Source organism: Calonectris borealis, chromosome 2 (assembly GCF_964195595.1).
Source record: "Calonectris borealis chromosome 2, bCalBor7.hap1.2, whole genome shotgun sequence".
Classification (NCBI taxonomy): domain Eukaryota; kingdom Metazoa; phylum Chordata; class Aves; order Procellariiformes; family Procellariidae; genus Calonectris; species Calonectris borealis.
The window spans coordinates 84,212,316-84,239,448 of record NC_134313.1 but is presented as its reverse complement, the minus strand read 5'-3'; the positions used below and the strand labels follow the sequence as shown (position 1 = coordinate 84,239,448).

General features: G+C 42.9%; 1 protein-coding gene across 1 annotated transcript in view; it reads left to right on the top strand.

Annotated features, from left to right (window-relative positions):
- Positions 1-27,133, top strand: part of MYO10 (myosin X) — a 165,775-nt gene that overhangs the window by 110,810 nt on the left and 27,832 nt on the right. The window contains exons 20-24 of the mRNA XM_075140837.1: positions 21,633-21,757; positions 21,916-22,030; positions 25,313-25,419; positions 26,435-26,644; positions 26,933-26,972. Coding sequence (XP_074996938.1) covers positions 21,633-21,757; positions 21,916-22,030; positions 25,313-25,419; positions 26,435-26,644; positions 26,933-26,972 — 597 coding nt within the window. The remainder of the gene's footprint in view (positions 1-21,632; positions 21,758-21,915; positions 22,031-25,312; positions 25,420-26,434; positions 26,645-26,932; positions 26,973-27,133) is intronic.

Below are 27,133 nucleotides of genomic sequence, written 5' to 3'. Positions count from 1 at the left end.
TTTTCCCACTAGAATGCTCCATCCCTGACAAATTTGGCATATGTTACTGCATCTGCATATATATTTTACTATCATTAAAACAAAGTTCTCACAGAATTAGCAGCTCTGCAAGCAGAAGGAGCTTGAGACAGCCTTAGTCTCAGGAAACCACGTCTAATTGCAGGAGTGTATGCAGGAACAGACTGGGAAATTGCTGTAGACAATCCCTTTCAAAGTACGTATACAATGTCACTGAAATCTTACACAAAAATGTTTGTCCTTGTTTTCCATTTGCTTTAATTTGATTGCAAATTTAACTTGATTCAATGGCTTTACCAAATAAGAAATCCTATTTGATGAACAAGAGTAGAGAAAAGGGAAATAAGGTGGGTCAGTTTGCATAACTCTGAACCAGGACGGCTCAGACACGTTAGCTGTGCATGGACTACCAGGGATTACCGCATACGTGACTCACTGTTGGTTAGAAACATAACTGCTTGAAACATTCAGATGAGCCGCTGAAACGGAGAAACTGGGGTTGAAAGAGAGTAAAAATCTTCACTGAGCATTTTCCTCTGTGTTTTCCGTCCGTAGTTTTTACTCTGCAGTGATGGTGATATGGAACATCACTCTTCAAAAAGTACTTAAACAGTGCTTGCCAAATAACAAATGAATGTGAAAGAAACAGATGTTTTCATTGCTTTTTTTGAAATATGCAGTGTTAAAGGAGACCTGGACCAGAGAGACTTGGCAAGGAGAGAGCAGAAGGAGCAAAGTCTCTCAAGCCACTCTTTGCTCTCTGGGTTGGGTAGGAATAGGTGACACACCTTCGGCAAGCATCCTCTATAACTCTGGAAGGGAGGAGGTGGTGGTGCTGGAGAGCTGTTTTACTCTGGAATTATCTTTGGATTCTGTAGGTGAATGAGGTTGAGCAGGTGGAAGACAAATTCAGGCCTTTGAAAAGCAAAACGTGCAGCAGACTACTTCCTCTGCTCTTCTAGACAATAAAGTGTGTTCATGTTGGATAAGAGGTGATAATTTACAGTAATTACTTGATTTTTTTTAATTGATCAAAAGTTTAATTTTTAAATATGTTACAGTGGCAAGCAAAAACAACTCAGCATATGCAGTAAACCACTGAACATTTACATATCAAAGCAGGATCTGCACTCATTAGCGCAATTTCCTAAAGGGAGCACACAGAGTACATGACCTTTTGTCACAAGACATTTCAGCGAGCAGGCCTCAGACAGAAGAACAGAGGACCCATTAATCGTTGGGAGCCCCCTGCACAATCAGTGTATCTGTTTTCACAGTTTCCAGTCTGTTCTGAACTAGCCATAACGTGGAAACTTTTCCACTTGGTATGCTTAATGAGTATTTTCTGCTAATGTAGGGTCTTTCTCCTCAACTCCCCTTATCTTCAGTGCAGCTTGCAGAACTATGTATCATTTCATCCTTTGAACTTTGACACATCTTACTCTGTTTCTTGGTCTCACGTTGCTTTTCCTGCCTCCTGTTCTATTCGATAATGATTCCTCCCTGCAACCTTGCCTTTTCTGGTCTCCATCTATCCTTTTTTGTGCACCTTAAATTAAATAAAAAACCAACCAACACCACCAACACCACCCCCCCCTACCACCCCCCCGAAAACAAAACAAAACAAAACAACAAAACAAAAAAGACTGTCTTTTTAAAAGAAGCTACAAGCATTGCTACAGCCATCAGCTGAGTGTTTCTGCCAGCTTGCTGCTATTAATAAAATTACTAAGCTTTGGTGCTGCTCAGGAGACACTTTAGGGTAAATTTAAGTTCTGAACTTCCTATGCAAGCTGTTTCAGAGGCAGAAATTTTGCTGTTGGTCAGAAGGAGCCAGCCTCAGGCAGGTTGGCTCCAGTGCCTTCTCAAGTTCCCTTCTCCATTTAGGATTTTTCTTCAGAAAATACATTGGCGTAATCATTGCGAGTGGTCCCACCTCCAGCATCTGCATGGCCTCATCTGTGCCAGTCTCTTAAAATCTTGATTATTACAGCTTGCTTCTGTAATTCCCTGTGCTTGAGATTTCAATGGGTTCAGATGCTGCTGTTCTTTCAGGCACAGATCTTTGGTTACAGATCTAAGTCCGGTCTAATCCTGATGGGCAAAATGCTGGCTTCATTAGAATTGGCATGAAATACTTGATGTAGACAAGAACTTAACTTTTTTTTTTTTTTTGGTAAGGAAACCTGTGTGCCACCTGAACAGGATTACATGGTCTCTACTCACCCCCCTCTCTGCTCATTTATTGTCTGTCTTATTCCTCTGTTGCAGTGATGATCTTGCCACTGGCAAGGTAAAAGCCGCCTTCTCTGATGCTTCTGAACTCTGAAGGGGCAATTCTGTTTCTTATTAATTTTTTTAATCTTAAAATTTAATTAGGTAAGGTAAAGAAATGAGACAAAAATAAATCTGTATTGTAAACTTACTGCAGGGTAGGGGTTACAGGGAGCAACAGAAGAAGTGAAACTAGTAATAACTTTGCAATTCAAAGGAAGACTGGTAGAAGAAGGTCTGTAATAAATTCTGTGAGGCTTACTGCTGCTTAGGAGTCCTATCATGCTGCATATTCATTCTGGGAAAATTACTATCAAGGCAATAAGATTGCTAACATGGCTTCTGGGGACAGAGCCATTTAAAGGGATCAAGGTATGGCTATTGGCACCTGCGATGTACTTTGAGGCATAGGTCATTAATAGCCATGAGACACCGTGGAATAGCAAGCAGTATGTCCCCTAATACAAAATAAGATGCAAACCTATTTTGCGTGGCGTCTGAATTAAACTTGTGCTCTTAAAATAGCTCTGAATCATTACAAAGGTAAGTATAGCGTGATACCAACCTAAACACCAGTTAGAAGTACAGCTCAGGAACGCGGTACAAAGGAACAATGAGAGAACAGCTTGGCCCCATCTGCGAGGATGATTGTGTGCAGGGTGTGGAGCAGGTTCAGTGAATGCAGTATGTGAACTGGCTGTCAAGCTGGAATTGCAATATTGTCATACTGAGCCTTGACTGTATGAATTACTGACTTTGCCTTGTAGAGAGACTTTTTGCAGAAATACGGATAAGGACAGTGCAAGTCTAATGCCGCTGCATTGAGAACAGCACTGACATAAAACCTTGAAAGATGCCGGGAGGGAGACTCAGAGCTTCAAGGATACTCCACTATACCATACCGTCAGCACAGGATTGCTGAGCATCTGGATAAAACTTCACTTTTAAAAGTCTTTATTTTAAAAAATTATCCTTAATAAAGTGGTCCAGCTTCAAACTTCTATGCACATCCTATTGCAGTTGTATCCACAACTTTCACTTTATACTTTGCTTTATACGCCAACCTCAGTCACTCAGCAGACTCTGGGTCTCCTTACTGGGGAGTAGATGCCTCTGTGGGTGTTTAAAGATGCTGAGCCCAGCAGTTAAAAGCTAAAAAGTGTTAGGCCCTAAACGGAGGCGCCCTTATGGTTTCCTCATTTAGTTGCAGAGCCCTGGGGTAGCCCTTCTGTAGCAAACTGCAATGTTCTAGCAGATCACAGTGTAAATTTCACTAGCTATCCATAAGAAAAAAGGAATAGAAAGCCTGATCATCATGTTAATAGCTACTCTGTCATACTTCGACAGTAAAAGGAGTAGATTATATGGCCCAGGTACAGCTACTGGCCATGTGCGGTACTATCTGTAGAAAGTTAAGGTCTGGTAGTATCAATTTACAGCTGTATAAGCAGCTCATGTATTAGAGAACCTTAGTGCCTGTTTTAAAAATCTCTCTTTAATCTCAGTTGTTCTCAATAAATACTTGTTTTAAGAAGGCTTTCTGGCTGCCAATTACTGCTGTCATTGCTTCTAGAGGAAGCAGAGCCACAGGCTCTGAGCAGAGATCGGGCTTGCTGGGGCAACCTAGGTCAGGCTCGGGGAGCTGCTGTTCAGGCTTATCCTTTGCGAGGAGAGCAACCATTTCCCAAAAACATAGCGTGTTAGCCTGATCTCGCAGGCCAACAAGTGCACGGGGCCAAATGCAAACTATTTATCCTTAGCCCTTTAACTAGCTCGTAAGGCTTTATTGTTTGTAATCAGGAAGGCGCAGTCGTAAGGTGTGGCATCATGCCCAGCCGACGCCGCTTAATTCAGCTACCTGGATCTTGTCGCCTTGGGTTTTGCAGAATTACATAGCTTCAAATCAAGACTTGTGGAGTACGTCCCAGCTGCATCATTTTCTGGCACATCACTTGAGTAATTAGGTCAGGCGCTAGAAGACTCCTTAGGTAAAAGTGATAAGGAGAGTGGGTGTGAGGAAAGCAATCGCTCCTGCTCGCAAAGTGCCGGCAGTAATGTTACGTGTCGATCTGAATCCCTGGCTGAAAGAACAAGACGATTCCTGCAAGGAATTTCATGCGCACAGGCAGTGCCCGTCTTCTGTGTCGCCTCCGAAAGATCGCTCCCATCACTTCTGCGGTGCAGCGTGTCGGCTATGCTGCCCGGGAGCCACTGGGTTGTCCCTTTGTCCCCATCTCAGAGCGTTGCTGCTTGCTGGGCTGAAGTAGGTCATTCCTTTCTCCAGGCAATCACCCAGACAGGCATGTCCGTCTTCATCAAGGTTTGTGTTTACTAAGCAGGGCTGACTAGGCATCCCTTTGCTAAGTGTATTAGAGTTTGTCTTTCAGTGACCGTGGTGTAAGGAGTTTAAAATTGAGGTGTTGAAGGCTGGGGATAGAGAGCTGAGATGGGGTGCTGCCGGGGAGGGAGCAGACGCTGTGCTGTAAAGATTGCATCAAACTCCAGGCAGTGCGGGCAAACAGATTTTTGCATGTTTTGCAGCACGTACGTGCACAGTTGCCAAGTTTCCTGGGAAGACCATTTGGTAGGAGTCTGGTGAGAGTCGGTTTTGGATCTCAGATGGTAACTGTGGCGGCGTGCTCTTGTGAGCGGGGTGGGGGGACACATGGGGAGCAAATATTGCTTCAGGAGGGACTCGGGAGGAGGTGGCCCGAACAGCAAAGTACCAGAACAATTCTGGGGAAAAATAAAATGCCTAGGGGTGGGGTATTTTTAAAGCGCAACACTTGCTGTGTAGCTCAGTGTAATATTTAGAAGTGAGAAGAATTTTGGCTACTGCAGCAATTGATCTGTCAGCAGCAGAGGGTCTTACTGCCTCTGGCTGACCTCAGGCACTGCAACAATTCTGCATTTTGTGCCACCTGATGGATTTTTTGTGTTTTATGAATTCCTTCATATGTGATTGTGTGATATGGATGGGCTTTTGCGGAACTGCAACTACTGATCCCAAGTCTGAAGTATTTGCTTTTTATAAATACCAAGCAAAGAACTTGGCTTTTCTTCCTTCTTGTGCACTCTACCAAGTATTTGAATTGCAAGCATTGTCATGCAAATGTATGCACGGAAAAAGTGTGTACTTCATCAAGCTTTGGAAGTTTTCTTTTTTCACTACAACAACAAAAAATCCCCCCACATCTTTAGATGGCAGTTTACATTCAAATCCTGTTTGCTGTGTTCTCATGGTAACTATTCCAAGGGAATATGCACAGTCCATGATAAATAGCCATCCTTAGAGCTCCAGAAGCGTAGCTGGGGTACAGAGTATTGTTCACTAGTGAAAACTTTAATGTTCATAACTCCCTTGCTAAACTGTGTCTTAGGGCATTTTGTGCATTTTATCTCTTAAGGTTTAGGAATTTGTTGGCTGTGAAATATATTTACATTCTTGATGCCTATAAGGTGAGATTAGCCCTTGTGTCCTGTTAGTCAGGAATATCTACAGTGATTGCTGTAGAGCCAGCCCTCGCTAGGCTTGACTTCCTTTGAGTAGCAGCAGGAATGAATTAAGCAAGTACAGCCAAAGATATCACATGAAAGACTTGAAATACCAGTGAGCTGAAGAAAGCCCTGTTCTGTGTGTCTCTGTGTGTGTGTGCATAGCTGCAACTGCTAAAGATTCAGTTTTTCACAATGGGCGAACGCTGAAGGGTGAAAAAGCCTTAAAAGGTAAGGGGTTTAATTCATGCAGGTTTTTTAATAATTTTAATCTTGCATACTTGGAGCTGCAGTGGACTTGTAGAAAGAGGAAAGAAAGTGCCTGGAGTTTGGCTGAGCAAGCTGCACTGGAAATGTTTCTGGGCTTGTATTTTCTTTTAAAGAGGGTAAAGGCACGCAGAATCAGGTTTATGAAAAAATGACTAAATTTACTGGTCTAATCATATTTTCGAATGCCAGGAGAGCTTTGCTGCCAAGCAGTCTGCTTTAATAAATCACACTCTGTTTGAAAGTTAAAGGAGTGATTGTTCACAGAGCAGGAAAAAGTCAGCAGAAGTAGAACTGTGTGCGCAGAGGGGGGAAGACCTGTGTTGTAGTGATGGGCTGCTTTCCGGAGAAAGATCGTTTCTGTTGTTCAGCAATCCGTGGCATAAATTCAGGAAAGCCAGCTATGTAAAGTTTAGGACTGTAGTATTCCTGTAATTTATTAAGGCAGAAGGCAGCATGGCTGTAGTTTTGCTTTGATTACACCGTAAGAAAGCGACACTGGGGACAAGTGTGGTGGGGGGAATCCAGCAAGATATCTGCAGTACCCAGAAGTCTAAATTCATTTTGTAGTTTTACTGGAGAAACTTGACGGGGCACATTTGAGACAGTAATTCTTTCGCCATAGAAATACAGGAAATGGAATATGCCTGAAAAAAAAAATTACTTGTAGTAGTAATGTAAAGGATATTATAACAGCAGTATATTTTGATTTTGTTTGCTGTGTCAACTTCCCCCTTCCACCCCTGGTGAAATAAACCCCCCAACCCAATCCAGCAGGCAAAATAGCTCTGTTCACCACTGACTGCCTTTGCTTCTGGGATCTGCATTTTGCTCCTTGCTTTCCCACTTAAAGAGCTTGCCTCTGCAAACATTAGAATTCAGCCATGGGGTAGAAAATTAGGATAAAATTGCTTGAGAGAACCTGTTGTGATGGGAATGGGTTTGATCCTGCATCATTGAAGTCTATGGGAGTTTTATTCTGGTCTCAAGAAGAACAACCCTAGATTTGCCTTGCAAATCTAGATGGAGGAGATACAATCTGATAAAGTGCCTATGGGACTGGGAAAGGGGGTTCTCATAACTTGTATTTGTTCTTCTCTCACTGATGTTAAGATGTGTCCTTTTAAACCCCAAGTGGTAACAGTGGTGGTAGGTCAAAATGTAGGTACTTTTGTTTTATGGAACATCAGTGATATGTATTCAGTATTTCTTTTGCTAAAACTGCTTAGTTTCAAAAAAGGTAAGATGTTTTGTGTCTCATTTTGTCGGCTTATTCAAAAAAATGTATTGACAACTTGTAACATGAATGGAAGCATAACAACAATGTTTTTTTTTCCAATGCGGCTAGATTACTGATAGGAATTATCTGAAAGTTATAGTACTGTCCCAACTATGCACAAATCTTTGTCAGAGCTACCCTCAGAATACAAAATCCACGTCAAGAGCAGAAGGTAATGCTATTTAAGAGTGGACTTGGGTCAGCTGCTAAACTTTTTTCTCTTTAACTCTATCTATCTGTTTATGTGTGTATATATATATGTGGCTTTTTTTAATTTAGTCACAGGATGTGGCAAAGAAGCAAAGACTTCATGTGGCAAAACCTCATTGTGATGAACTTGTAAGGACTAAGTACACTTCAGAATATCTGCAGTCACCTTGTAAGGTGAAACTTTAACCATGAAATGCTTGCTGAAAGCGCATCAAAGCATCTTATCTTTGTTGTCTAATCTACGCTCAGAATTTACTGTTTCTGGTGGTTTTAGGCAGTTTATAAGCCTAAGAAGCAAGGCAGGTCCATTGCTAACACTGTCATTAGTCTTACAGAAGTGAGGCTGTGGTTTCAGCTGTATGAAGTGGAATGTAGTAATTGTAAAGACTGTGTTTCAGGATATCAGCTGAGTCGTAGTTGTGTGATGGCAGTCAGCCTAAACTACAGGAAGTTTTTGGCTGATGCATGATGAGGTTTGGGGTTGCTGTTGTTGGTTTGTCTCCTCCTCGTTCCTGGTGTGCGTTCCCCGTTCAGGCAATAGGGAGCTGGGCAGCTGGAGCCGCTCACGGGAGCTTTGCTGGGGAGGCGGTAGCACCACAGCTCCTCAGGCTCTCTGTTGGTTTTGTTGTTCGGTCCCAAGCACGGGGTAAGCGTACACTGTTCAGGTCTGTGAAGTTGCTGGTGAGCCAAGAAGCCCATTGCACCATGTCAATCATTCGGGACACTGGGGAGTTTTTCGTTTTGGCTGCCACCTTGGATAGTCACACACACACCCGAGAGCATTGTGCAATGTTCAGTGTAGAAGAGGCAAGTTTTTTAACCAAACTCGTGGTGCTATGTTATATTTCCACCATTTTTACATGATGAGATCTATCGTGGCATTTTTGAAACTTACTCTCTGTAGATCTAGAAATCTTAAACATTAAGTATGTGGTAAGTAGGGGCTTTTGAGGGTCTCAAAACTTTTGATAGTCAATCACAGATAAAGTAGATGCGTTGAGAGAAGAGATCCACTTTCAGAAAGCCAGATAAATGCCTCTGCGGTACTGGCTTTCTCGAATGAATGGCTGCCCTAGATTCAGCATGAAAAGGACGAGTATGTCCGTCTGCAGCTTGCCAGCCACACCATTTGTGCATATTTAGCCAAAAAGAAACAGTATCCAACCTCATTAATTAAGTAGTCTTTCAAAGGAAGAAATGATGATTTTTGTTAAAAGTGGTTTAGCACTTAAATTAGCTTCACAGAAGTTTTTAATATAAGCAAACAATTCACATAGCGAACAAAGTTGCGTTTAAGAAAGCGGATTCTATCTTCAGTGTCTCTTTCTGACTCAAACATTAAGGGTTATGTTTTGGTTTATATTTAAGCCAGCCTAGGAATTTCTCAGGGGAGAAATGGCTGATCAGCCATCCAAAATTCCCATTCCCCTGTGACCGCTGGCGTGCACAACCTAGCATGTCTCCAATCAGCCAGATTCTTAAAGGGCATGTACATCTCATTGGCCTCAATGAGCTCTAAGCACACATCTAAATGCTTTGCTTAAGTTATTACTGGTTTTAGGCTGCTGTGGGTGTGCTGGGCAGCACATAACAGAGTACCTGGAGCCGCGATCCCTCTTGTCACACAGCTTTGCAGAGGAGTGAGGCACATGTGCCGCTCCCTTGCAGTTGTGCATCCAGCCTGAAGTTGCGACTCGTTTGTGCAGAGGAGGAGGGAAGACTTCTTACATCCGTTGCTCCAGTGGCGTCGCGTCCACGCTGCTGGCCAGTCCCAGGAGAACCTAGTGCTGGTATGTCAGCAGGAAAAATGCATCTAACTGATCGTGGAGTCTCAACGGTGTGTTTTCACCATGTTCAGAAAATCTGGAAGAGGGACAGAAAAAATCCACTTCTGGGGCAGGAAGAGCCATATTCTTATTTAAACGTGATGCAGCAGATTGTAAAACCTTAAGTAAGGGCAGAACTTTTCTCCACAGGATCATCATAAAAATAGAGTCAACTAAGTGTGTGCTTCATATAACTAAGAAAAGATGGAACTTGCCTTAGAGAAACAAAGGGCCATTGACCAACGATCCTGCCTGTAAATTCCGCAGGCTTTGTGGAGATGAACAGTGGCATCGCAATTAAGTCACTCAGAAAGTGGTTGAATGTTAAATTAGTTAGGTCCTGATGTAATTTTACCATCTATTATAATTCATTTTTTCTCTCTCTCTCCCTGTGTATATGTGTGTGTGTAGTTAGATCAGTTAATAGTTAGTTTCATAACCGTATTGGTGTTAAGGGAGGTTTCTTGCCATCCATTTTGAGTAACTCTGCACCATGCTAATAAAGCAAAGTTAATTTACTCTATAGTTAACTCTTATTTCACAGATGTATAGGAATTGGAACAAACAAGTAATTTGTGCAATTTTTTTGTGAGAGAAAAATATATGGTGACTTCCATTGCAAGTATTAATGATTGCCAATATATAATCTATAGCAATGAGATCGCAATGGTTTTTTGCTCTACCAAATGCAATTATTAGCGATGCTTGCAGGAAGCACAGGAGCTACCTGCTATTCTAGCCAGGATGATGTTGACTCACCTGTGCCTTCAGCGTGGCCTCTGTGGCAGCACAGATAGCTGCGACCTGCAGAGCTCCTCCATCTTGTGTTTATGTAATATATGAAGAATCAGCAAAGGGGCTTTTTGTTTGATTTAGGATGGAAATTTCAGAATTACCAGAAATACCTAATTTGATTTAGATGTGGTTCTCGGAAACATCAAAGAACTCGAGTAGGAGACTTTCCAACTCTTAATGGGGGGATGGGACAGGATGGGACGGGACTGTTGCGTTATAACAAAGCAGTCCAAGGAGAACATATTTGTTGCCTTTTTCCGTGAAATGAATGTGCACAAGAACAAACAACTGCCTTCATTTTCTGTCTCTTCCCCACAAACACACACGCACACACACGTTTCACTAGTCTTGATACCCCCTTGTCTAGGTTGCAGATCTGCAAGGCAGGTCCTGAATTTATAATGTAAAAATGTGTAGGGGTACAAGAGCAGCAGCTCAAAGGACCAAATTCTAAGAAAAATGCCAAAGTTAGACTGACGCTATCTGAGACGTGCTGAGATATAAGATGTAGGAGTAATTAACATACTGATTACATGGGATTGAGCTGGGTCATTTATCTGGGCCATCACGCAACTCTTGCTGTCAGTCAGGTAGACGTCCATGCTGATCACGGGGAACCCCGTCACCTTCTGTAGTCTTGAATTTCCCCTCTCTAGACTTAAAAAGTATCTTAACTGCAGTGTTACGGGTTTCCTCAATCGTACTTTTAAAGCATATCCCCAGACCACCCCCTGCAAGCCTGCAGCAGCATAGCTCTCGGACAGCCCCCTGGTGTCCCGGGCTCCCCCAGGTTGAAGCGAGCCCTCGGAAATGATGAAAACCAGCAAGGACGGTGCGCAGCCCCATGGGGCAGTTTTGGTGCAGAGGGGCCCACGTGCCGGCCGCTCTGGCGGGGGTCGGTGCGGGGTCCCGGGGGAGCCAGGCGGCAGGGCTGCTCCGGGAGGGCCGGGTGGCGGCACCCTTGCAGGCAGCAGCCCGGAGGCAGCAGCCCTGCCGTGAATGGAGCCCTGTGCCTGCGCCGGGGTGGGAATAATCTGCCCTTTCAGTGCTGCCCGACCTCCGGTGTCCTAGCAACCCAAAGCTGTTCAGCTGAATATTTTGTGGCATTCCTCATTTACACATATCAGATATTGGCTGTGATTTAAGCCTGGCTGATTTCCCATTACGGCTTTCAAACAAAAGACTCAGTACAGAAAGGAGAGGAGAAAGGTCTTCTTAGGAGATAATTTTATAAAACCATATTTTTTTTTCAGTGTAGGAATTGCACTGAAACATTTCCTTGCTTGAGAAAGCACCGAGCAGCAAGTCTGCGCGTTACTTTAGCCTTGTGCTTTGTAGGCGTCTTTTATGGGCCACTGAGGGAATGAACCGTGTGCAGGGGTGAAATGCTTTGGAGAAGGAGATACTGCTTGTGGCCTCACTATTGAAAAAGGGGTGCGATCAAGTGCTAACTTTTTAACGTTGCTTGAATCTGATTTTGACTTTCAGCTAGGAAGTTGCTGGCTCTCATGGCCATACAACAAACACGTACGCTCCACACTTCAGTCAATTAAAGACACTGAAACTTTTTTGTTATTTTAAACCTTATAGTTTGCAGAGCTGTGATTCATGATTGTTGCAGGGCTTTCCCCATTTTTAACAATTGGAGCTGATAATGTGGAGGAGTCTTCTATTATTTCGCGGTGAATGTGTGAAGGCTTTGTAATGACTTAATCTAAGCTAGTCCATAGCGCTGCAGCCTGTGTCTTCACAGACTGTCAGCCACAGTAAAATCTCAGCCAAACTTCCCTCGCTGGACCGCCAAATACTTGCATAAGTAATGAACTTGCTTCCTGCCAAGGCAAAGCTTGCATGTGGGAAGCGCGGTTCTGGATTGCAGCGTGCGCTGCAGGCCAGTAGCTGTGTGTCTTGTTCCTCTCTCTGGTGCAGAGTCGGTCTTTGGGAGTCCCAGTACCAAAGGTTACAGAAGTCAGCACGAAGCTTCTTCAAATAAATAAAAGTAGTATTTTTCCCACAACTGGAGGGCTGAAAGGGGACTAGTTAGATCTTTTAGTCTAACCGGCTGCGTGGCAAACTCTAAGGAAACCATTAACGCCTGCTGGAAGGAGGAGGACATCCCGTGTTTTCTCTGAAGTGTCTGGTGGCCCACCAGATGGTCCCACCACCATGGGTAAGCTCTTCCAATGAATACACTTAGTGAGAAAAAGGTGTGCCTTCTGGTTTGGACATGTCTTGCTTTGATTTTCATGCTTTTTATGTCTTTATCGGCTGTATATTAGAAATTGTTGTTGAATGTATACTCTTGGTATAGCTACTCACAGATTACTATAAAGGCCCCTCAGCTTTCTCGTTGATGAGCTCCTAAAGGCTTTTATTGAAGTCCCTTACTGCTTTTTTTTTTAATACAGATCTTTATTCTCATGGCAGTTAGCTAAATGGTTTCCAGTGTAGCGGTCTTCTGTATTGTGCTCCAGCATTGGATGCATTTCAGTAGCAGTCACATAGCTGAGGAGCACAGGTTAGCCCACAAATCACTAAACCGACTTCTGAAATATCAGAGAATTTTTCGTATTCTCTTTAAAGTAATGCCCCAAAATAGAGGAGTCTCAAGATGTAAATGGCATTCAGGCATGCAGTCCTAAAGGAATAGAGCATGACCAGATCTAGAGAAGCAGCAGGTGCGTGCCCAGGACTGAAGCAGAGAATAAAGTGAGATTTGGATTTAGAGTCCTCTTCAGCTCTCCTTGTGTTCCAGGAGTTGATGTCTCTTGCCCCTCTGTGGAGTGTGACGTTAGCTCCCTCCACCCGTGCATCGCCAGCTCTTGTGGTTGGAAGTGAGGTTCTTCCACCTCCTTCTTTCTACTTACCTGCAGGAGAGAAGAGGAGGCAATGTCCCTGTACCCTCTCTCCCCCGATACGGAGCTGCAGTCTGAAAAAAGGTTGCTCAGTTTCGTGTCACCAGGGGAAGCAAGGAGAGTTGTGATAATGTGGATCAAAGTTATCTGCAGTACTATTTCAGGATGTACTGCTGAAGTGATACTGTGTCAGCATTTCAGTGAGAACTAGCTACATGGAGGGTTTCACATATTCAAGTGTGAGATTACTTGTAGTAACACTACACTGGGTATTACACAGGATTAGGTTCTTACATGGATTGTTAAAAGAAAAGGTTTTACAGCTATGTCAGACTTTGGCCATGCAAGATGAAATCCATCTTAAACAGGTTCTCTCAAGTATTTTCATCCTAATTTTCTATCCCCTGATGAAACTTCATATCTTTCAGGAATAAATGCTTGATACTAAACACCATTATCTGCAGAAATCCTGTTAGAGGAACCATCCTAAAACATGGTTTACTGCTTTTAAGTATAGAAATGGACTTACATGCCCAGCCTGCCAATAAACTGTCAAATAACAAAAAAACGTGTAAGGTGTAGATGAAAAGTCTGGCATGGTGGAGTGAAAGTACAGTGCAAAAATTAAAAAAAAAAAACAAAACAAAAACAAAACACAACAAAAAACATGAAAAGAAAAATAAGGGTGGGATCTCAGTCCATGTAAGTTATTTGATGTCATCGCTGACGTGGAGGGTCAGGGTTTCACCATCTGCAGTTGGTCTGTATGCAGCCTCGGCAGACATGGAGCGGTGCGTGCAGTTGTTTTCTTGACCGTTGTAATGAGCAGCGGTGACGCTGGTGTTGGCTGTCTTGACATGGGGTCGGTAAGGAAGGACAGCTGTCCTTGCAATTAGTACCTCACAGCATGCTTCTTCATGGTATGTCTGTGGCTATCAGGCAGCCTGATTGATTTTCTTCAGGAGAAGCCTGCTGACCAGTCACAATGTGGGGAGAATGAGGCCAGATTGGGGTTTAGTCCGCAGGACTGGAGACTTTAGTGAGGATGACCTCAGATGAAATGGCAACAGATTATTCGCAGGTGGAGAAGGAGGGTCCATGAAAAGTTCCAGCTGGGGTCCGTGCTGCGAGTCACACCTTCTGTCAGCGCACTGAGACCCTGCCAGAGCGGCTTCAAACCTTAAATCCCTCTTTTCCCAAATGCTCTTAATTGTCTGTCTCACATGGCTGGTCCAGCAGTTGCTGTTCTGGGACAAACAGCCCTGAGACTTACTCTGCATTTCAATGGACTCCCTGAATAATGTATTCAAGCAACAAGGGCTCACTTCAGCTGAAAATTTAGGCAGTCACGTAGATAGCTCTAAACATGCACTTAGAAAACTTAAATATGTCCAGTGTTCAAGGCTGTGCCTTTAACAATCCATTCCTATTCCATGAAGTTTTAACCAGTGTGTAAGAAATTACACTGTCATTTTGAGGAGCTTGCGTTCCTCTGGACTTACATGAGAGAGGCAGACAAATTCTGTCTTCCTTTAGAAGAAATTCTGTATACCTTTAGAAACGTTTGCAAAGAGGCTGCTGTGTGTTTACTCATGGGTAGCATTTAGTCCATACAAAACAAACAAAAAGAAGATTATTCTGAAATGCAAGAGTACAGTGGCAATTACTAATAAAAAGTAGATTAAATAGCTCCAGGATTGTGAGTTTATTGATCCTTGTTGATGAAAGCATGAAATTGCAGCAAGGCGGTCAGAATCATTTGAGCATCTTTTCTCCAACGATGAAGCTAGTTCCAGCTCTTATCTTTGTTACATACAGACAAGCAGGAGCTTTGTATGACTACAGCAGCTTTGTAGATGGACCTAACTCAGCAGCGTCTTGACCTAGTTGAAATCTTTAAACACTAGTGCAAATGGTCAGTGTGGTAATGTACTGCTTCAAGGTTGTTGTCTTAAAAATACCCTTGAGATGTCCTTGCTTGTAAAGTAAGCTGTATGACAGGTTGAATATAAATACAAAAGCATTTTCATATTTGTTTTTTGAATCTCCTCCTTTGACTGTTTTGGTACAGTGGAAAAACTCTAAAATTACAGTGTTCCTTCTATACAGTGTTATTTTTAGCACGGGCAACTCTAACCTGTGGCATGAGAGTGGCTAATTCTGAAGTCTGTCTCTTATCTGAAATACTCAGGGCTGGAAGATGAGTCACGCAGGTCAGATGCAGTAGCTGGAGTTGAAGAGAGGATCAGCGAATCGTGTAAACGCTTGCTGTTGTAAATGCAGTACCTTCACGTTCAGACCTGTAGAGATTATATAAAAGAGCCAGCATATCATTACTGAGTTTGCAGTGAAATCCGGCCTGGAGTTTGCAGCAGAATTTTTTGAGGCACAAGTGTAGTTGCAATATACCCATGCTCTTTTTCTAGCAAGTTACCACCAGCAGTGTTAGTAATTTTTAAAGGCTTTTTACGGGGTTTTGGGGTGGGTGTGTGGATAAAGGCCAGGAGAACTTCGGACATGCAAAACACTGTTATTTCAGGTTTATCCTGATATTCCTTGACTTGCCAGTGCCATACAGTGGAAATACCAAATAAACTTTTTAGCTGTGGCATGTTCTTTGTTTTTCTTCTCCTGTACTTTTACAGTGTTTGTCTGTGTGGACACAAATGCTCTGGGACAGTAAGGGCGTGTCTTCAAAAACAAAGCAGGCACCAAACTTGTCTATGTTTTAACCTGAACCTGTTCCAGTTACAGCTAGCTGCATGCTGGAGAAGACCATAGAGGGTTTCTTTCCTTGAAATACGCATGCTCTTAGGTCAGTGGGAGCTGAAGCTCCAGGACGCGCACAGGTTTTCATGGTCCTTGTGCTGGAAGCGCAGCAATTCTGAGGTTGAAACTGTTGAATAAGCCAATGCCATCAAAGTTTCCCGTGCAAGTGACTGAAGAAATGATGGCTAGAAGAGCAGGGGGTGAAATGGTTTGTTGGAGGTAGGAGGGTGACCAACACGGCACTGCAGTTGAAGTCTCTGGATTTGGCAGGGAAGTCGCCCTCGCCCTGCCAGTCCTGGCTTTACAGTGCATTTTCCTATTGCACGTGCAGGCGTTTCCCATTCACTTCTTTCAGGTTACTGGCTTGAATCCTCCGCACGAGTAAAGGCTGCCGAGCAGTACGTATGGATAAGAATCACTGAGAGTAATGTGATTTTAAAAAGGCAAACAATGGACATGCAGAAATTTTCATATCGGTTCAGCTAGATTACATATTGGACGTTAATTTATTCACACTTTTCAAATTTGTCTGGGAGGAAAGCCCAGCATTGGTTTTGACTTGTGGAGCTGGTAACTGAGATCAGGACGGGGGACTGTTTCAGAAAGATCTGGTTTAATAAGTCCTCCTATTTCTGAAGAAATATCAGTACACGTTAGGATGTGAAAACAAGTTCAAAACCCACTCTAAAGCAGGAGAAGACTGACCTCTTTTTAATTTCTGCTGCTTTTCTCCAGAGTAAAATTGCCAAGACTTCATTTTAGGAGTAAAAGAGCAAATGTAAAAAACTAAGACATTCAGAAAAGTTATTGGTTTTTAAATAAAAAATTGCTTTTTCACATCCTCTTACCTGGTTTTCATCTTTTCTTTCTCTGTACCTGTCTTCCACAAAACACTTTCCTAAGCCAGGAAAATCAGCACTTTTAAGACACAGTAGCAAAGCTGACATAGTCCTACTGAAGTTCTCACAGAGAAATCTAGAAACAAGGGACTGGGTTTTTTTTTTTCTTTCTTCCCCACCCGACCCCGCAATCTCACTGTGAAGTTCCTCCTGCCTACATAAAATCCGTGAGGCTGCTGTAATCTGTCATTATTGTGCCTGTACTTTTCTGAGGCAGCCAGTAGTCCAGGGAGGAAGAAGGATTTCCGCGGGGGGAAGTCAGGTATCCTCTGTGTTTGAACGGAGCAAATGATGTGCAGAACAAAAAAATGTTGTGTTCTCCGTGTGTGTTATTTGGGTGCTCGGGGTCTCCACTAAGGGTGCTGTCCAGGGGAAAGGGATGGTGGTTTTTCAAGCCTCAGTCAGACTGTAATCCAAGGAACTATTTTATCACAAAAATTATGCGTAGGTGTTAGATGTCTGTCCTAATGGCTGCTTCTAATTGTGATTTCAGGCAGAAGCTTTGCCCTTTAGGAGGCTCACAACAGATCAGAGCGAGCATTTAGCAGCTTAAGGAGCCAGAGACTCCAGCCTTGGCTTTGGTGCCGTCTGGCACAAATTCAGTGGAAACTTTTGGATTCAGGAAATGATAAATTACAAGTTGTGCTATGAAAGAGTGCACCACAAAAACCACCTTTATCAAGTAGAACAGACCTGACTTGTAGCTGTTAATGTCACGTTGATGTTGCTCAGTGCCCTAACGTGGCTGTGACCCACCTAAGTCTAGCCGTTGTCTGGTGACTTTGCATGTCAGAGTGGTTTAGTGCTGCCATTCCTTGATAAAATATCTATTGAAAATTGAGTTGATTTGAAGTTGATTGCATCTCAGACAATTTTGGAAGCTATCAGTTGGCTTCCTTTTCTTTTGCCTTCTCTTTTATAAATTTGATCTTACTTTGTAGGAGTCTTAGCAATTCAAATTTTTACTTTGGAAGACATATTGTTTTAAAATCAGGTATGGTTCTGTTGTCTATCTGAAATTTTCCTACAGAATACTATTTCTTCCCAAGTGTTCATTTGTGAAACAAGTCCAGTTTTTACAGCAACACTGGTAAAAATCTAGCAGACCCCAGAGATAAGTCCTGTCCTATATTACTACACATCTGAAAGTTAGCTTGCTTACCACAGGAAGTCTGAAGGAGCACCAGTAAAGATACAAGACGGAGCATCAGCTGCATAGGTAACCCTTTGCATGGAGATTTTACACTATTGCAAGTTTAACTCCTTAGTGCTGCACTGAGCATCGTTCAAATGGAGATGGTCATCATTCTCTGTCTTAGAAGTGTCTGCAGTTTAATAGTGGGGTACATACAGTACTTGCACTCTGATTCAATAAATGCACATGCAATTGATTTTTTAAGCATGAGGAGTCCTGCTGACTGGAAGTTATGCTTAAGGTTATCCCTGTCTGCAAGTGTTTATACGACTGAGGCTGAAATCCTCTTCATCCAGAGTAAAACTACCTGAGGGGCAGAGTATCGCCAAGTCATAAGGTGGATGCTGGATGCTGTGGTGTTGTGCACAGGACTGCATTTGTTACTTCTTCTGGTTGTTTTTGTTAGACACGGGAAACCATGGGTGCATTTTAGCGTTTAGAATTTCGGCTGCCTCTCTGACTGGCTGCAACCCTCCTCATTGGTGAGGACTGGAGAATTGCTGTGATGGCTCAGTCAAAAACCCCCAGGGGATGGGGAGTATCTTCTGCTACTCTGTATTCAAAGTGTAAGATAGGAGTCCAGCACATCTCCTACCACCACCCCCGGTTTACTCAAAGCAGCCAGACTTGTTGAGATGTAATTCCAGTGATATGCCAGGGCAGGATTTGACCCTCCAATTTAATAGCCTCATGTGTCTGTGAGTAATTAAAAATAACTAGTAATGTAAAGTGAAGGAGTATGCTTATGTAATTAAAATTGTGATGGTCTTTGTGTTGCCCTGCTGTGATACCGTGTTAACATCTCTTGCAGTGTTTCATGCTTTTCTTTAAAGTGCAGCCTTCTGAAGTTAGGTGACTGTGTGACAATCCCAGCTTCTGGTGACAGAGCAGGGCTGTTTCTAACTTCTGTAGTTGCTGGAAAAAGGTCATGAAAATGTTGCTTCTTCCTCTGTGACTCAAAACCGGGATGGAAAGAGAAAGTTTTTTTAAAAAGTAACATGAGCTTTCAAGCCAGCCTTGTGGCTGACTTTTGACTTTTTAAGTGCCTGGGACTGGCAATAAAAGGATTAGGTGGTGCAGCAGCCATCTGGCTCTCAAAGCAGGAGGTCCTCCCTTGCAAATTGAGAGGCTGCCTTGTGAGAGAGCCGTCCGGATTTTGCCTGGTCTTGGTGTATCCTCACTCCCATCCATGCATCTGCCTCCCCACCTCAGCGCACCGAAAATAGTTTTGTTTGCAAGTCTTGCGAAGAACGTCACCTTTTGAGCCAATGAGTATGGGTGGGGTAAAAGGACTAAAAGCAGGTGTAGTGTTAAAGAAGAAAGATGTATTGACCTGTGTCCGCTTGTGGCACGCATCAGCCTTGGGTTACACGAGGCAAAAAGTGAATATGTTTTTCCTTGGGATTTGTGTGTGCATCTGTGTTCATTCCTGCCCTTTCCTGTCGGCATCATCAGCCACCTGCACAGAAGCAGGCAGGCAGACGTGTGCACGGACATTCGAAGGGCAGCTTTGCGACGCTAGTTCCCTAACACACCTGACTGCCACAGGGTGGGCACGTATATGGAAAACACTGTTGGCAATACCAGTACTGTGTGTTCAGTAAAATACAAAGATTTTGCTTGTGGTGTATTTTACTAGTGGTGGCAAAATCCAAATGAAACACATCGTTGAGAAAAAAGAGGGAGTTTGCATCACTCGCAAAGGCATTTCCCGCCCCCCCGAACATTAGTTTTTTTATACGTGCAGGTATGGAAATAAAATGTTAAGTCACATTTGTAACAGAGCCATTAATGTAACAACGTCCGGAGTGGCACAGAGTGGATGTAGCTCCTGAGTCTCCCTGGGATGCAAAGCACCCGTCTCAGAGGGAAGGCAAAAGCAGCTGCTGGCGGTGGCTGAATTTCTCCGTAGCCCCCATCTGCCTGCCCAGGCTGGATCAGGTCCTACTGGCACGCAGCGCTAATTACCGCAGGCAGGGCAGGGCTCACCATGGTGACCAGCCACTTTTTGAAACACAAATTGTTTTCATTTTTGTTCAATGCTATTGACTGTGGAGGAAGGGCCGGGCTGTGGTGTTTTTTCCGTATGGATTTTAGCCCCAGTACCAAAGGAAGGGGTTGGAAGGTCTTTCGCTGTCGGAGGAACGGTGAGTGCCAGGGAAGCGTTTGCCCGTGCGGCTCTGTGACAGCTCGGTGCAGAAGGGCTGTTGTACCTACAGAGAAGTCTCCCACCTCTGTTCCAGAAAAGAAATTAATGAAAGGAAGAAGAGCAACATTTTGGTTTAGACATTTTGCCTTTTAAAGGAGGGAGGTAGAAGCTAATCTATCAATACCCTTGAAGCTACCTAATTAATGAATCTGAGTTATCACTGGCACACATTGTTTTGTTTTATGCATAAAGGCACTGATGGAAAAGTTTAGAATAGATATTTTTAATTAGCTTTTGAGTCTCTGCTTTCCTGAAATTACTTTTGAGAAGTTAAAATTCTGGGGAGTCATTTGTTTGCTAAGTTGAACAAGAGGCGTGATTACAGCCAGTTAACAAACATCAAGAGAGTCCTCTGATTTACAGTTGCGCAGGGCTTGATCTTGCTGTCATTTCTGTCAGCTGAAGAATTTCAGATTTTCTATAAACCATTGACTTTATCTATGAGATCTCACCCTCCAAACTACTTCTTGCAAAATACTAAGCAGTACTCCAGCCCTGCAAATGACTGTGCAGGATGATCAACTGGTGTGTTTAAGTGGACTTTTGGGCTGATGAATTAAATGGTGTATTTACGTGTGGTGTTACTTCAGTATCAGGGTTGCCGGCATTTTGCAAGGCAGTGATTAGTACTATCTTGAATGTTTCCAGGGATGGGGCATCTACAACTTCTCTATCAACTGTCTTGAGTAGTTTTGTGTGGCTGTGGCTGGTTTACCTCAAAGCGCGGTGAGAGCACAGGTGACTTGGGGGACTCTGAGATGGGACGAGAGGATTCTCGAGGCTCCCAGAGGCAGGACCATACTGATCAGTATTTGCAGGTTTTCATGACTGAGTAGCCGGGGTTATCTGTTTTCTAAATGAAAAATGATGCTGAAAGAACTGCATGCAAATTAAGGGAAACTTATTTCGGATAAGCAGATTTTTTTTTCCTGTTTACAGATGAAAATATTCCTGCTGTTCAGAATAGCAGCAAATAGAAATTCATTGAAATACAGCTTATTTAAGATTTGAGGTACCATTGGCAAATTTCTGTCCCTGTCCATAGTAGATGGAAGTGTCACTACACTAAAAATTAAATCTTTTCTGACCTTCTGGTTTTATTTTTTTCTAAAATTGTGTCACACTACTGTGTTTGTGTATTTTCAACATTTGGAATCATCTACAGGGACTGTAAATTCCGTTGCTAAAGAAACAAAATGATCACACTTGTAGCTGTTGACCTATTAGCTGCCTGTGCTTCTTTCCGTTGTTCCTTCTGCACAGCAATGGCCCGTGAATATTTGAGAAATGGAAAAAGACAGCCGATTGGATTAAATGGCTGTAAATGTTGTGTCTAAGGAAATTACATTGTGTAATTACCCTCTCATTTCCATCATGTAGATATATTTTTATGTTCTGTACTGCTGATGTCTTTAAAATATTGTGTAGCTAGTTTTTAGCCTTTGTGCATTTCAGATTCATATAATTTGCCCTTTGTTTATTTCCCCTGACATCTCTAACCACTGCTATTAAAATCCTTGTTTTGAACCTGCTGGTTTTAGATGCCAGACCAGTTTGATCAGACGGTGGTGCTTAACCAGCTGCGCTATTCTGGGATGTTGGAAACAGTCAGGATTCGGAGGGCTGGCTTCCCGGTCCGGAGGCCCTTTCAAGACTTTTATAAAAGGTAAACACACTGACTTGTGCACTTCAGATGTGAGTCACGGGTACCAAATCAATGCTCCCATGTTGAGGAATAAAGTGAAAATCTAATAACAAAAAAAGCATATGGCAAAAATAGAACTTGTCTCTTAAATGAAGTAATAAATACTTTTTGGTTGCCAGGTATAAAGTCCTCATGAGAAACTTAACTCTGCCCGACGATATAAATGAGAAATGTGCCATCCTACTTCGTCTGTATGACAACACAAGCACTGAATGGCAGCTTGGAAAAAATAAGGTAAAATAATCTGACTCTGCATATTGTGGGACTGCTGCTTATACAAAGCTGAGGGGACAGGATTTAAACTACACAGCTGCAGAGGGGTAGTTATAATGGTAATTACTTTTGGTCTTAAAAGAAGCTGCGCACGCCTATTGGTGCTCTTGAAACCCTTATAGCAACAACTAATGGTTGTACTGAGGAATTTGCTGTCTAAGGCACTGAGACACTGACCAGTGATTTCACTCGTGGAGAAAGAGTCCACTTGAATTTTCTGCCACTTCTCACAAGTGATGGCGCTGGTGAGGATCAGAACTTAAAAAGTGGTAGCTGGTATCATTTTTAGAAGTGTCGAGCACGTGAGGTAATGCTTTTGTTCTGCAGGGAGCTCCACTTATACTAGTAAACCCACCTGCGTGATACCTGCCCAGTGACTGAAATCAGGGGGAGGAATTTTAGCCAGTGTTCATGTAGCAGAGTTGAGCCAAGTATGTTTGCCATCCTAGTCTGAGAGTCTTTTTCAGAGCTACATTAGACCTCGATATGTGTCCTACCGGACAACCTGAACTTTGCCCACAACTTACTTTCTTCCAAAAAAATTTCAAATTATTTTAATTAAAAGAATGGAATTTTAATTTGAGAAACAAAACAATCTGGGTGGTTTTGCATGCTCATTTTGCAAGTTTGATTTGGACAACAGCTGTGTGCAGAGCTTCCCTCCTTCTTGCGAATTTGTGCTCTTGGACTTAACAAATGATGTGAAAGTATTGCGTACTCAGGAGAAGATTCCCCATTGCAGGATCTGAGATTTCCTAAATATTAAAAACGCCTGGTGCAAAGGACTAGATAGTGGATTACAAACATCAGGCCATCACTGCCAAGGATCATACCCCAGGCCTCTGTGGCTGGCTTTCTCTTCTTTTTTTCGCTGGGTAACTCCTGTCGGCACTCCCAGGGCTTCTGTAGCGGAGAGAGAACGAAAAACAGGTCCAGAATAAAGTTTGTTGAATTATGTGTTACACTTGCAATTTTCCTGTCAATTGTTAGAATTGTGAAAAATTACCATAAGATAGCAAAAGTATTTCGTAAAATCGGGTTGATTTTTGTGTGAAACGCCCTTCCTCCTCATCCTCTTCTCCACACAACTGCATAATTTTGAAGGGTTTTCTCCATTCCTCTGCACGCTTAAGTATTCTCAGAGATGCTATTGAGAAAGTTGATTTAATTGTTTTACAGTTATTGTAAGAGATAGAATCTGAAATATTCCTATGGCAATTGAAGTCATCTTTCATCCCATTTTTGTAGACGATGGCTTACAAATAATGCAGTAATAACGTTCACCTACAGAGCTATGCTGTGCTTCCCATTATACTTTCAGACGTAGCATATTAACAATATTTATACACAGACCCCAGACAGTGCTTTGGCATCTTAGGGACATATAATTGTGAGAACCCGGAACTGTTTTAACCAGGACCGTGTCAGGAGCCAGAGCTCTGATGTAACTTCCCTTACTGGGGCCTGGGCCCATCCCCCGCCAGGAGCTGCCTGCACATTTGTGAAGAGTCTTCATAAACAGCTTATTGTAGAAGAGAACAAGAGGGCATTGGTTTCAGACTGAACACGGGATGGGGCACTGTCCTGCCCATCTTATTTAAAAGGGGTAATAACAACATTGCAATGATTTAGCTTCAGTGTGAATTTTTCTTGCCTTTTACATCTCAAGCTGCAATGCACCTGCTCAGGAAGAAGCAATAGTCTGGGCTTAACATGTGTTTAACATCCATTTTTGTTCAGGAATTAGCTGAATGCTTTTCTGAAGCAGGATTTCGGTGTCTTTTTAAAGCCAGTGTGTGTAGAGCAAAGAAAAAAAATTGCCCACTGGGTGAAAGAAAAGGCTTTTTCCATGAGTAAAAGTTTTGTATAGAAAGAGCTGCCCAGTGCAACTCGGATACTGGAACTTTGGGACTTTCTGTGGGACACTTTATGTTCCTTAGTGTTGGGTAATCTGTGGTAAAACGTAGTCCCTTTCTAGCTACATTCAAAACTCACAACTGTGCCTCTCCTCAGGAGTGCTGCTCCTTTGGCTTTGATGGTGGCCTTTTTTTCCCCTAAACACAGAGGAAAAAACTACCTTTTTTCTACTCGAACACTCCCAAAAGTCTGTATTTTTCTTTTTTTTTCTTTCTTGTTTTCACAGCAAGAAAAAACCCAAAACACTTCAAGGAAGCATTCTGCTTTTAGATGTCTTTGCAGCCCTCTTCCCTTAGCAGAGCCTACACTATCCAATGCACTTTCCTCCTCGCCACGTTGTGGTGTCAGCCTGGCTCTCATCCCAGATAATGAAAGTGTCACTGAATGGCTATTTCCAGCTGCTCATGTCTTAGCCAGCAGCATGGCAGGCTGTTGCCACCTATGGCTGATACCAGCAGACTTAGCCTTCAAAAAGGAAAAGTTGAGGAGACCTGGGAGAAGCGCTAGCAGAAGCTCACCACTTTGTGGTGTGCAGTAAAGAGCAGACGTCAAGGCAGGTGGAAGAGGGAAGCGGCATCCCCCATGCCTCTTCTTGGCTGGAGAAGCAGTTTCATTCATTTAAGGCAAAGTAAGCGGGGTTAGCTCAGTATATGTCAATGCCATGTGCTAAGGCACTAGGCAGCCCGGGCGAATGATCCAGATTAGTGCTCGGATGACAGCCTGGGGAGCGGTCTCTCTGCGGGAGGGTGGATGGCTGCGGTGGGCTGCCTGGCCCTGGCAGCTGTCTCCCCGTGTAACGACAGGGAAAACACAGTTGAGCCAACCCGAATATGAAACCACTCTCATTTCTGCTTACTTCTGCAGGCTTATAGCAGTGTCATTTGAAGCAATGAGGCTTGTAAGGAGTTGTGGAGCTTGATGTTACTGAAAACAGCTAAATTATCGGGGTGGTATTTCTGCCCCTCAAATCAGGAAGTTCATGCTAAGTCCTACAACTTCTTTGGCCTGTGTTACTCTTTGGTGGGAAAGGCTGTTTAATGAATCCAGTAATTACGGTGCTTTTGGAAAAACCCTGCTCCTAATCAAAATTTTCTTTACTGTAATCAGGCTCTTCCCACTGAAAACCAAAGTTAGAGGATCATCTGCAGATACTTTCTTTTAAGAGGAATACATTTTGTTTTTTTCTTTTCTGTTGAAGAAATGGCATGTTTGTCTCTGAATTCAAAGCTGAGGCTTGCTGCTTAGACTGACATCAGCCAGCGCCTTGACTGTCCTTTATATATGATGCTCTCTGCAAGTTGTTAAGCCAGAAGTTTTCTTGTGTAGGTGTTTCTCCGGGAGTCCTTGGAACACAAGTTGGAGAAACAGCGAGAGGTGGAAGTCACCAAGGCAGCAATGATTATCCGAGCGCACATCTTAGGTTATGCAGCCCGGTAAGTGACTAGATGAGAATATTAATAATTAAGCTTTGGAATAAATGGGTGGGGTGTCATGGAGTTAATCCTTCTGGCACAATTCTTTTCTTAGGGACCAGGCATCCAAATCCTGTAAGTGGCTTTTGAAAATACCAGCTGGTATCTTTGCCAGACCCATGAATAAAACAAAATCGAGTTTGAATTGTTTTAATATAATGAATGGGACAGTATGGAAGTTTGGAGATCAGCCAGCATCCATATCATTGTATCATGGCATTAGATCCATGGTAGGAACTCTAGCTGGATGGCACCTAGTGGGGCTGCCCCGAGTTACCAGCTGAGATTCAGCTTTATCTTTGCTTTGTCATGGTAAGAAAAGAGAAGGCAAATAAAACTAATCAGTTTGGTTTTTAAAGAACCATGACATTAGGTAACTGATTTATGTTTCACTTGTTTACCTGGCTTCATGCATTATGTATTAGGTGGCATTGCTCATCCCATCTGTTTATTTCTCTGCTTTTTCTACAAATCAGTTGAGGACAGTTTAAGGAAACTTGTTTGCATAATGAGGTAATTCCTCTTCATGTGTATATTAGTCCTGTCCTTACATTCTGACCAGTATGTTACTTAAAAACTATACTCCTTTCTTAATGACAGGGCTATCCTGGTGTTCACGATCTTTCTTTTCCGAGATGTGGGATGACTATGTATATTCTTTCTCCGGGTGTGTACACACACACAGGGCTGTCCTTTTAGCATCTCCTTGTCAGGGGCATAAGAACATGTAAGACAGGTAATGTGCATTTCCTTAATGAAGACACAGACAGCACTGTCATAGAAATGAGAGAATCTCTTTCCTCTCCTAGGGAGGAGAATGTGGACGAGAATGGGGAAACAATCACTGAGCTGGAAATAGTAAATTGTTTTACTACCATAGGCTCATTATTGCAGGTCACCATGGCAAGACCTCTCGCGACTGCTTGTTAGTTCCTTGTTTCCTTAGAAATTTGCTGCTTTTTTTTTTTTCTCCCAGAAAGCGGTATAGAAAAGTTCTCTACTATGTGGTTGTGATACAGAAGAACTACAGAGCGTTCTGCGGTAGGAAAAAGTTCCTGTGCCTGAAGAAAGCAGCCATAATCCTTCAGAAGCAGTGGCGAGGCCAGCTTGCTCGACGTGTTTACAGGGAGCGACTAGAGGAGAAGCGGAGACAAGAGGAGGAAAGAAGAAAAGAGGAGGAAGAAAGGTGCAGTATGCTGTTTACATCACTCTCCTGTCTGTGCCATATTAGGTTTTGCTCTGAATAGCCTTTGTTTCTTGATCAAGTGATTTTGGAAACCTTTGCTTCTTTTGCTAAAAGATGCATGTAGCTATCATGGTAGTTTCATACTCTCAAACATATCCTTGGTGACCTTATTTTGGCTGTCTTTTCCATGTGGCAGATGATCTCTGTAAGTTGAGCTATTGCCCTAGCAAAAGGTATGTGATTATGCTGAGCTTGATTTACTAACTTCTTTTCTTCCTTCACTTTTAGGGAAAGGCAAAGGCAAGAAGCAGAGCGTCTTGCCCAGCAGGTAAATGGTATTCTTAATGCTTTCAGCCATCCTGTTTATTTGAGTATCTCAACCCAGCCATTAAAAAAGTAAAAGGCATCTGTGGCATTTAAACTAAACTTATTACAGGAGTTGGCAGATAAAGCCAAAAGAAACTTGATACAGTTGTTTGCATGGAAATT